Source organism: Pinus tabuliformis, chromosome 3_2, assembly GCF_031772625.1.
Source record: "Pinus tabuliformis cultivar Carrire ecotype Pingquan chromosome 3_2, CPIR1, whole genome shotgun sequence".
Lineage (NCBI taxonomy): Eukaryota > Viridiplantae > Streptophyta > Pinopsida > Pinales > Pinaceae > Pinus > Pinus tabuliformis.
In genome coordinates, this window is record NC_142302.1 from 281,426,272 (window position 1) to 281,438,870 (window position 12,599).

The following is a 12,599-nucleotide window of genomic DNA, read 5'->3' on the forward strand; positions in this document are numbered from 1 at the left end:
AGGTGGAAAGATTTATCAGTAATTGGTTTCTTTATGTTTAATTAGTCAAAGCAGAATGTAGGGACTTGTTGTTTTTTTTAATTTCATTATTAGTTAGGGAACAGTACAGTTAGTTAGGGTCACTGTCACAATTGTCTGTCTTTTAGTGAGTAATTATCTTATAACTGTTTCTTCCATTTTAGAACAAAAAAAAGACATCCATGTCAAATGTAAAATCTTGCAGTGCAAGAAGAACCGAATGAATTAACAGTTATGTAACTAATAGAATAAACAACTGAAGCGTAACTGTGCACAGTTTAGGTAACTGTGGACAAATAATACAAATACGAAATGTAAATCATTCAGGAGGGTTCGATGACAAGAGAGGAATAGTAATATAAATAACTGAAGACATTGTTAAACAAAATTATGAATCTGAATCGATCTGTACAGGAAAGCTTTCCTTTTTCATATTATTTCTATTAAATGCTGAGTGTAATAAATCAAACAACGAGATGCATTCCTGTGTTTTCTAGTAGACTTCTCCTAACAGGTCGAGACAAGTTGCTCACATTGGAACGACGAACACAAAGAAGAGTGTGCCAAAGAACGAGATAACAGAACCAGAAATCAACACAAATTCCAGTATTATGACGCATACAACCACAAAACAGAGAGCCACAAAACACGAACTCCGTGGAGATTCTCCACGACAGAGGTAATCATTATAACAAATAATTCTTCATTTCCATTATAAAAAAATAATGCAATGTTGGTGCATAGTAACGGCTGACAGTCCTCAAGATTATAAGACAACAAACAGAGAACAGAACACCTTTCCTCAGTGACAAGTAGCAAGACCAGGGTTCGAAACCCTACAGCACTATAGTGTCGCCGAGAAACACAACAAGACTAAATACAAGCTATGGCCGAAGCCATTGAATGCAAACTAGTAGTCAGAGGAGCCAACCCTCGCATTTGCTAACCTATTGGCTGACTACATTAAAAGAACAGAGAGGAAAGACTACAGTCGGGGTATTCATAGCAGAGAACGAGCCTACCCGGTCCATTGACGGAGTCTGGGCCATGAATCGCTCCATAACCAAAACCCCAACCTGCAACAGTAGCAATAGAAGCCAGTCAGTGAACCTTTACCAGAAAACGAGGGCGTAAAACAATAGAATACAGTGGAGATGGAAGTGTTGATTGACTTACCAAGGGATAGTGAGCGCCGGTGGCTCAGGTTCGAACCTAGGTCGCGAATACAACAGAAACCCTGCTCACAAGGAGCAAAAACGTTAGCATCACTGAAGAAATTGAGCATATAAGTATAGCAAGGAGAAGAGAACTCACCTAGTTGAGAATCGGTCGAAACCAAGCCCAGGATCTGTCGTGAACGTGACCTGGAAACAAGAACATCGAATAGCAAGTTAAATCCGGAAAGCAACCACAGTGAACCAATATAAAGACAGTTGAAAGAAATGACAGAGACAGCAGCATCCATGGAGCAAAGTATTAACCAGGTAGAAGAAATTACAACCAGAGGCGGACAAGGCGCCATTCTACAACAAACCATCGTTGCACACAAACCCTCTTCGCAGACCAAACCCTCACTGTAATCACTATGCAGAGCAAGAAACAAAAGTGACCGAATGCCGAATGCCAAGGGTTTTGCCAAGTTCAACGAGCGGGAAACAAGAATCGAGGTGAGTACAGCTAAGTCGTCACATTAAGAGCTGCCATAAATGCTTCCAGCAAACGTCGAGAAATATCGGTTGATTAGTGTTTGATTAGTGTTTAATCATAAGGCAAATGATCCCGCATTATTGTTAATAACACATTGTTAATCATAACGCCGGAATAATATCAATAATAGTCATAAACCAAAGTACGGGCTGGTCCCATCAAAAATTGATTCAGACCCATGGTATTTATGTTGAATATGTTTTATTTAAATGAGGAATTAAACCATTCTAGATCTATCTTAACTCTAGACCTATCAAGCACCGAGAGGGATAAATAAAATCTCATGAGATGCAAACCTCTTTTAAAGTGAAAAGAGATTTCATTCCTCTTTGAGCTTCGTAGATCTAGAGTTAAGATGGCTCTAGGCCGGTTTAACTATTATCACGATGATATGTATGTTTGTTTTGAAAGAAGACTTCCAAAATTTTGATTAATTATCAATATTTTTTATGTAGATGATAAGGATTTGACCTCCACAAAATAATCCAAAATATTCTTAGTTAGTAGTCAACATCTAGAATATAAAGTTAAGGTTTATCTAAAAAATAGTGATGTCTTTTATGTCCATTTAGTTATGCCAATAGGTATAAGGGAATGTCTATTTTGGAATATGGCTTCCACAATTTTAATTTAATTATCAATAAATAATTATTAAGTAGATGATAGGGATTTATTTATCCACAAAGTAGTTATTTATTTTTTATTTTTTATTTTTTAATTAAATTGATTAATTAAAAAAAATGTCACATGAAGTGAGTTGTAGTTTTTTGGACATGTGGTATTGATAAGTCGCAATGATTGGCCATGTTTTTTTCCCCGAGGAAAAATCACAATTTTTTATTAATTGAGAAAATTACATGTTGTAGATACCAAACAGACATATGGAGAGAGTTGGTCATGGCTTTCAAAATAAATATATGTCTGTACAAAATTACCCAAGTGGGTATACAGTTAGCTGTTCAGAAATAGATGTATACAAAGATATATAGAGCATAATATAATATTCTGATAGTATCTGCAAAAAATAAGACTGTATTAGGGCCTATCAACCCCCTAAAAATTCTGTTCTATATATGGTCCTGGTAATGTTCAGCCTCCCTCTATTCTTGTATTAGCCATAAACCCCTAGGCTGAACCGTGACCTCCTTGGATAATTGGTCGACAGTCTGATTACATTCCCTGTAAATGTGATGACAAGAAATATAATCAAAATGTGATTTTAAAAGCATGACTTCATCTAATATATTCTTGAGTGAGTGTACATGACATGCATATGTGTTATTGAACCAGTTTATAATGATTTTGGGGTCCCAAAAAATCTGAAGGTGTCTGCAATCATGTTCCAATGCAAAATGAAGCAAATGTCTAAGAGTGATGAGTTCAACAAAGTTATTTGTGCCAGCCCCCAAGCCCATCTGGATGCGATAAAAGTGATTGTTAGATAGATGCAGTGATTCCCCCACCCCAAACACCCTGCCTCGCCCCACCCCGCCCCATATCCTTGTTCTTGTGCAAATCCATCTAAGTATGCCAAGGGTATTGCCCATGTTATTGTAAGAAAGACTATTTATAAATTAAAGTAAGAATACATTTCCATAGTTATATATATATATATATATATATATATAAGAATACATTTCCATAATTAAAGATGTTATTATATATATATATATATATATATTGAAAATAATACCAAGGAGAGGTGTTACTAGGCATTCATCATTTTTACCTTACTAGACACATGAATGAATTTTGTTTTGATGACATTTATGAGTTATATTAATGTCATGGGTGGAAGAGATACTTAAAAGTGGTGTACCGTGTACTTTCTCTAATATTAAAGTCACTTGTATTTTATAAAGTGGCCTTATGTGTAAAGTACATAGTTCACTTTTCTAATATTAAAGTGAGTTGAGAAAATCAGTTTATGAGAAAAATAAAAAAATATACAACTTGAAAAAGATACTAGGAGGGTTTTAAGTGATGGGGCCAATGTGTGAAGGGGGTCATTTGGGTAAAGTGATCTCAACTACACATCTTGAAATTTGGATATTTAATCTCAACCATTGAATCCTAGGGTTAGGGATTCAATCTTTTGAAAAAAACAAAAGGAGAAAAGAGAGGTTCATTCTTCACTTGACACTTGAGAGAGCAAGAAGAGAGGATAAAATGAGAACTTCAAGGATGGTTTACAGTAAGATATGGAGAGCACGAGTTTCTAGGAGGAGGTAGACATTGGAGACACACTTTTCGAGGAGACAAGCACATAAATCAAGGGGCCAATTAGCACAAAATTCGAGGCAAACAACAACACATAAATTGAGGGAAGAGGCACAAGTTTCAAGGCTCTTGTGCACAAATTTTGAGGACAGTTCCTACCTTGAATAAGCCCAAATTTTGAGGCAGACATTTTAAGTTTACTGCTACAGGGAGCGCAAATTTCCTGGAGGTTTCCTAGCATGAAAATCGAGGGACAACAATGACCTACAATACAGAAATTGAGGCACCTTCAGGCACTAATTTTGAGGCATTCACAACACATAAATTGAGGTCAAGTTTTCACTAATATCTAGGCAGATTCAAAATTGATATCGAGGCAAAATTTATGGGCCTGAAATTTGTAAAATATCGAAATTATTTCAGTGGGCACAAATTTCCAGAAATTGAATTTAATGCTTCAGCTGAAGGAGATAAGTATTGTGGTTATTTTTATGTACTTAGACTAATTTTCTCAAGCAATGAAATGATCCTTTGAAGACCGGTTTTTCCCAAAAGGTTGTGGGGTTTTTTCTGGGGTCACCTTGACCAAAAATAAGTGTCTCTCATGCTTGAATTCTTTCCTATATTTAGCTTTAATTTCAATTGATATGAAATGTGAAAAATAGTAGAACTACTCTTTGAATGTTTACAAATAATGCATTCTGAAATTTATATTAGCATGATAAAACATGTGAGTTGGGTCAAATGAACACATGCAAAATTGTAAACTAGGGATAGGGTTCAAATCATTAATTTTCTACATGGTATCAGATCTTAGTTGAGCCAAGTTGAGGCTAAGGTCTTCATTTTTAGTCAGCTGATAAAGAGGGCAACAAGCTACCAAAGTCTTCAAATAGTGAACCATACCTTTGAAACTTTGCCAAAAACCCAAAGACTTTAGCAATTCAAAGGGAGAAAGGTTCTAGATTCCAAATTTGCTTCATTTGGTTGGTTGTGGGGTCATGGATACTGGGTCGAGAGTAGAGGAAACATTGATGAGGGTTGAAAAATTTGGCCCATGGAAGGAGAAGATTATTCTTTTACTGGAGTAGATGGAAGTGTGGGATACTGTACAAGCACCGACTGGAATATGAGAATTATTTTGCTTCGATAAAAGGAGCATCATCAGATCCCTTCCTTTTCTCAACAATTTTGAATCTATAGTCTTTCCTATAATTCACTTCTTTTCCACTTCTCTAACATACCTTTACAACTTTTCCCTGAAATTTAGATCTTTCTTTAGATTTAGACCTCCCACTTAAGGACTTATTTATATTTATATTTATATTTAGGTATCATCCTCTTTTATACAAGTCACGTGTTTTCTATTTTTCCATGCTTTTCCATCTCATCTTATGTAATAATAAGGATGATACTATTTCATCAAAACTTAAAGTAGTTGCATTACTACCTATGTCAATAACTATACTATCCCACAAATCTTGTCAATAACATAACAAAATGTTGCACTTATCTTAATCTAAAATTTTAGTATGAACAACAAATAGTTGACATACCACAATATTGAACTCATTAAAATGCTCTATCATTGATCTCCATCTTTCATTCTTAGCTTATATAGTTTTTTCTACAAGAGTAATTTGTTCACCAGGGATTTAGACTAATACAAAGCCCTTAACTTGTTCCACAAAGTATTTGTTGTAGCTTTTCCTTAAGCATTCAATAATATTGAATATGAAAGAGACAATCATACTGTTATCTTTTCATTTTAATCTATCTTGGTCTAGTCTTCTGTGGACATCCCCATAGGTGCATTACCCAAATCCACAATGATCCACTAATCTTTGTCCACTAATAAATATTCAATTTTGAGCTTCCACAACATTTTTTTTTTTTTGTTGAACTTATTGAACTTTGTATTTAAGCTACTTGTCATTTCCTCTCACACACACATGTTAACATAGATATTTTACCATGTAAACCCAAATTGATAAAACTAGAAAGATTTTTTAATATATTCTTCTTTACAATATTAGAATAGAATATTTATATCTAGCAACATCCATAAATTACCACCAACCCATTTACTTTGGGTTAGAATATATTGATAGTTCCTTTACCAAAATTACAAACCATAGGCTAAACAACTAGCCACCACAAAACAATTAAAAGTGAAAATCATGTGTTGAAAACTACCAAAAACAAACACACAAAACTACCCAAAATCCTTTTCAAGGGTGCTTCCCTTGAATCCCATCATAAGGAGGCTTCGCCCCCACTTCCCCTTGACCCCATCGCTATGCCAAACACAACATACAATAAATAGAGATAATCACACAAAGAATATAACACATACCTAATACATGTGGCTTGATGTACACTTTCACATCCATTTAAAATAGACATTGTGGAGTAATCACATTGAAACTAAGTTTCTTTTTATCAAGTTCTTTTTCTACTCTTCTTTTTGGTTTTCACCACATATTTGTTTCCTAATCTAGATTCTAATTTAGAGCCACCAACCTCCCCAAAGCTCCTAACTCATTTTCTATAACAACCATGAGAGGTCATGTTGCAAGAGATATGGCGACTTTTTCTTCTAGCCAGGGAAAATTTTAAGGATGGAAATTTATCTAAAATTTTAGAAATTGTGGTGAATATTGCTAGTCCCTAATATGAAAACTATAAACTGTTTGACGATATTTTTATAAAAAATTCAAATTTCTAATAATCTTATATATTCTCTATAGATGTTTTGGTGATTTTTAGGGTATGATAATTTTATACTATAAAATTTAGGTGAATCATTTTTAGAAAAATGGAGATTGGTGGATCCTACGAATATTAGCCCAAAATTTTCCCTACTTCTGGCCTTCTAAACCTCTCTTCTATTAAATCCTGAAGGTTGTTACAAATGAACTCATTTTCCATTGCTAGGATTCTATGATTTCCTTCTTAAGTCATTTCCTCAACATTGTCACTTCCCATGAGAACCATAAACAAAGGTTGTTATACAAAAATTATATATATAATTCCATGGATACTCCACTAGAATAGCTCGTCATAATATATATTATGATATTCTGAAATATTTTATTATGTAGGTTTAATTCCTTAAAAATAAATTTATTATCAATAGCTTATTGCTCAAATTTATGAAAATAACTAAAACTAAAATATTTCAGAACAAGAAAATCAACAAACTGAACACACAAATTAACATCATATGTGACAATGGAAGCCTGATATAGGAGAAAACCTAGCTAGAAGGTGAGGTCTATTCTCTATTGTCTTTTCTTCACTTATGAAATGCAATTTCAAAGGAAAGGGAACTCACTACAGAGTTACCTTTGACACTATGGCCTATTTAGAGACTAAGTAATATTCTTCCTCCTCTACTATGCTCTCAAATCTCAGCCCTAAATGCTCTATTGAATTATAGAGCACGTACCACACTAAAAGAATGGAACCCCTTCTCCACCTAATGTCCTAGTATTTAACATAGCCTAACAATTTCCTAAGGTTATGTATTTTACATCCGTTGACTCTCAATTAGTGTTATGGATTTTTACCTTCTCGAATATTCTTGAAAATAACACCTGTCAAACCTGACACATGAGTAATTATGGTTAACATGCTATCTACTCCATACCATAGCGGTCAACAGGGAAGGTCAATTTATGGGGGGCGTAAATTTCAAATATGAACTTTGATGGAGATGATTTTCACACCATTGGGAAGATATTGATGTGCAAAATAACTTTGTGAGGTTTAGAGACATTCTTACAAATTTTTGATACCTAAAATTGCCATTTGATGCCTCAAACTATCTTTAGAAGGTTTCATACCTCAAACCTCCAAATTGGGACTTGCCATTAAAATGGGCCTTGTAAGCCAATTACTCTAGGTTTTCCCCTTAAAAAGTACCAAGATAGATAAAATATATAATGATCCATTCTAGATCAATTGCTAATAATTTGTACATTGTTCCACAATATGTAAGTGTACTACCATGTTATAAAAAAGGGACATTGTGGTAATTTTTGCTTATTGGAAAATGAATATAAAAAGATGAATAACATGAGCATGAGAAAGGTATGCAAGTGAGAATCCCCAGCTATGTGGGAAGAATTGAGAAGTGACTTGACACACAATGAGGTTGACTAATTTAAACTTTTCCTACATCTATAAAGACATGGTAGTGAAGAGAAAAATTAGAATACGTTATGACACGTGTTATGGTGTTCTAACCTAGTAAGTATGATGGAAAAATTATGGGATCTTGTCTATCAAGAAGATTGGTAGGGGAGTGCTTGTCGAGCACATAGAATAACAAGTTCTTTGTTGCTTATTAAGTGTTTCCTCCAAGTGTGCAAGAATTGTGTTTTTTTTTTTTTTCTAGTGCATAGGATAGGAGAGTGTAATGATGAGCGAGTTGCGGGCTTATGCTAGTGAGAGTGGACATTTCCCTTGTTAGTTCATATAATCAACTCAAGGTTGGAAATTGGACATAGCTTGCACATAGTTGTGGATAACCACTCCTCCATAGAAATTCCATATGTTTGAAAATTCCTTGCAAATAACATGTTGTACTTCACTTATAGTCATGAACACTTGGCAGTTATACCTTTAATTTATTATGCTCTAGCAAAGAATGTATTCAGTGTTCACCTCTATATCATGAATTTATAATTCTAAGTTAATACATTTTTAAATTGCATGCTTGGCTATACTTTCTAGGTGTACCAGGGCATATTAGTATAATAAGGGTGAACACTATGAATCCATGGAGAAGTAAAAACAAAATGATCAAGAATTTTCTATGCAACACTTTTGCGTATATATATAAAGTCATCTAATTAAGGACCCCTCTAAGGAATGAGAAATTATTTTCAAGTGGCATTTTGAGTTGCTTAAAAATGAAACTACCCATGTTTATTATGAATATTAAAAATTTAATAGATTTGTCTAAGTCCTATTCTATCTGAAGTAGAAAAATGCCATTCCATCTATATGTCCTTCCATTTCAATTGTAATGAAAGCACTAACATTGTCTTTTAGATAAAAAAGAATTATTAAATTTCCAAAGTGCTATTCAAACTCAGGAAGAAAATAATAATAATGAAAGAGCGCAAAAATCATAAAACTCGTATGTTTAATCGATGTGTTAAGACATATATACTAAATAATATTAAGTGATTAAATAAGTATATAGCTAAATGATTAGAAAGTGCTATTATCCACTCCATTGAAGAAAATGAAGCCATTAAATAAGTGTAGAGATATATGATTAGTAAAAAAAAAGTTATTAAAATAAATAAAGTGAATAAATAAATGATTAAGTGAATACAAATTTTTCTAAATATCATTTGTTGTATGATGAAAGATTAAAGAAAAACTTATGTCAATTGTTTTACTAGAAAAGTATAAATCACTACAATGAAATAACAAAGACAAAGAGGACCAAGATAAAAAAGAGAACTTAAAGATCAAATAAACCATACTATCTTTTATTTTCTAAATTCCTTTAATGAAAGTGAAAAGAGAAGTAAACAAAGGGAAATGCTATCAAAAAGAAAAGTCATCTACTTTTGATAAAAACATGCATACGAGGTAAATAGAGGTTTATTTGCTAAGAGCACGTAACTACCTATACAAATTAGCAATCTTTAAGCTTACAAGAAAACTCTTGTGGTGGAAGTATCACAAAAAGTAAAAAGTAAAAACTCTTGTGGTGGAAGTATCACAAAAAGTAAAAAGTAAAGAACACAAAATGGGAATTCACCCAAAAACTTGATATATCGTGTAAATAAATACATCAAAGTTGATGAAACTTTGGAAAGAAATACATCCATCTCCTACATCAAGGATGAAGAATGGAAGATTAAGCCCCTTTTGTTAAACTCATCCCAAAGACGGGCCCACTATATGTTTTTTCAAAACAGTTTTTGATAACGTGGCGGGCGCAGCTGAATACCGGACCCCAGCGATTTTGAAAACCGCTAGGCCCCCTGACTGCATTCAGCTTATGGGTTTAGTCCGATGCATGTGGGATAAATATCCCGGACCTGCCAAACAAGAAAACGCATGTGTCAAAGACGAGCGCCTCAGATCAACAGGGAACGAAGACATGAAATTTCTGTAATTAGAGGAGCTGGCAGAACACCTAGTAGCTACAGGATTCTAAGAGGTCATCTCCGATTTGAAGTCACGGCAGATCATTTCCAGATTTTCAGGGATTTAATCAAAATCTTCCGGTAGTATTTGAGCATTCAGGTATACGGGTTGCACAGTATTCAGCAGTTGTGAAAATTTTCCAGATCTGAAGGAAATCGTTTCTTTTTATTTCTTGATTTGCTATAATTAATTACAGATTTGTCTATTTTGAATTGATAGAATGAATCATCAACCAAAAAAACTAGTAATAGCTTAGGGATTGTAATATCTATAAATAAATAATATCATTTGTAATGTAAAAGGGTTAGCTTTGGGTTAAGGAATTTGTAATCTAATTCTCTGAGCTCTTTGTTTTTAGTAGATTGAATTAAAGAATTTTTGTTTCAGCACATGACAAAATTGTTTTCTTTGTGAGTATGCCTTTCTGTAATTGTTATAATATGTTTCACCTCAACATTGTTTAAATGGTATGGTATGAAATCCTGGAGAGGCTAAGTTGAGGGCCAGCTTCCTTTCATTCCTGGGAATTGTTATATTCAACACCGAGACTGAGTAGGAATAGGTTGTTTCTATTATTCCTGTGCATGGTTATATTCTTTCCCAAGTCTCATATAGTTAGTTCTGATATGTTCTGTTGTTGAGCCATTGAATGCCATTCCATGTGCTTTCTGATATGTTCTTTTGTTGAGCCATTGAATGCCATTCCATATGCTTTCTATGTGCTTTCTCTCTATATTAGATAGCATATTCAAGTTGGATTTGAAGTTGTATGACATATTCTTGTAGTCTTTTTTCATCATCATCATCCTCGGCTTATGGTATTGTTAGGGTTGAAAGCAGACTCTTTAGTTGAACTTCTAAAGGGATAGGGTTTCATATCTTGAAGCAACATGAGTTTGATTCATAGCCACTATCTCTCAACAAATCCATTCATTTGACGTCTTGGCACAGTGTCCTTGCCAGAGACTTTCTTCAAGGACCAACAAGATGATCTAGCGATCATGCTAGAGATTCTATGTAAGATATAAAGCCAATTTATTTTTATTTAGTCCTAGTATGCTTCCCCTAAATTAATTGAAAGTTTGAATGCTAAGCAAATTGATCATAAGAAGTTGTAGTTACACTTATAATCTATTGTCGTGAAGAAACATATAAATGAAATAGTGAATTCGATGTTCATTGGATACAATATATTAATCACCACTCATTAATTGAAGCCATAGGAATCAAGGTCAAAAGCTATAGAAAAATTTTGGCTGCAAAAATGATAAAAAAGATGTGATAAGTTTTCATGACATTCACAGGCTTATGTGACGGATAGGATTTATGCCATTAAAGAAGTGCTTTAGAAAGTGTTGACAATGAGTTGTATTGTGTTTTAAATCCTAGATATGAAACCCTTAGGCTTGAAGACCTCTCAATATTGCAAGAATTCAAGGGCATGTTTATAGAAGATGAGTAGAAGGAGCACTTACGACTTGTTTTAAAGATGTTTAGAAAACACATGTTACATGCAAAATTAAGCCAAAGTAAAATTTGTGAAAATTGTTGTAGTTAATATGATATTTATCCAATCTATCATTTTAAAGATTATTTATCTCAACAAAAATGTTTACTGTAAATACCGAATAAAAACACTAGTGCAATATTCACCAATTAAAATTTGTGGGAATTGAAAAAAACACACACATAAAAATAGGCACCAAGAATTTTGGAAAAATTGTCCTTGGAAAAATCTCAATGTGGAGAAAACTAGTTTTGCAGATGAGGGTTTTATTATTCTATAGAAAATATGTGATTGAAAATTATTACAACTACTTGTCGTAAACTGGCAAAGCTCCAGCAAATAATTTTCTCCAACTACTAAAACATCAAAAAATACTTAAAAGGAACTCGGCCTCCCTTTGTAAGATAACTTGACCTAGTCTAAGAAATTGCCATTCCTCTTGTGCAAGCATATGGACTCCACACATGTGGCCTCTGCTGAAGGAAATATGGCCTCACAACCCATGGAAAAATCTACCTCCTTTGGCAAACAACTAGCCCTAAACTATCAACCTTCCTTGGAAGAAATTCAACCCCAATAATAGTCTCACTCTCCCACATGTGTGAAATCTAGAAACTTGGCCCTCAAGAAAACCCTTGAGCACTAGAAGAATATACTAACCTCCTACAATCAAATCACACTAGTAATCTCTCCTCATCTGGATCTAAAAATTTAGAAGAGAATCGATGAAGAAATTCTCTAGAAATGCTTCTCACTCAATAATTGTTGAACCCTTGCTGGTGTCCCATGCTATTACTATGCTTCAAATTAGTCGTCATGATCTCCAATATGCCCATTGACTTCCTCTTACAATCTCGTTGAGAAATCAATGACCAATATTGTTAGGTCTCTATAATACTAGTGTACTCCCCTTATTGTTATCGTTAATGTAATCCCCTATTGTTATGATTGTGCCCATGTATGTTGCATA

General features: G+C 33.8%; 1 protein-coding gene across 1 annotated transcript in view; it reads right to left on the reverse strand.

Annotated features, from left to right (window-relative positions):
* Positions 1-981: 981 nt before the first annotated feature.
* Positions 982-12,599, reverse strand: part of LOC149180724 (uncharacterized) — a 137,988-nt gene continuing 126,370 nt past the window's right edge. Inside the window, exons 6-7 of the mRNA XM_089413970.1 lie at positions 1,195-1,382; positions 982-1,094 (exon numbers count right to left, since the gene is read on the reverse strand). Coding sequence (XP_089270096.1) covers positions 982-1,094; positions 1,195-1,382 — 301 coding nt within the window. The remainder of the gene's footprint in view (positions 1,095-1,194; positions 1,383-12,599) is intronic.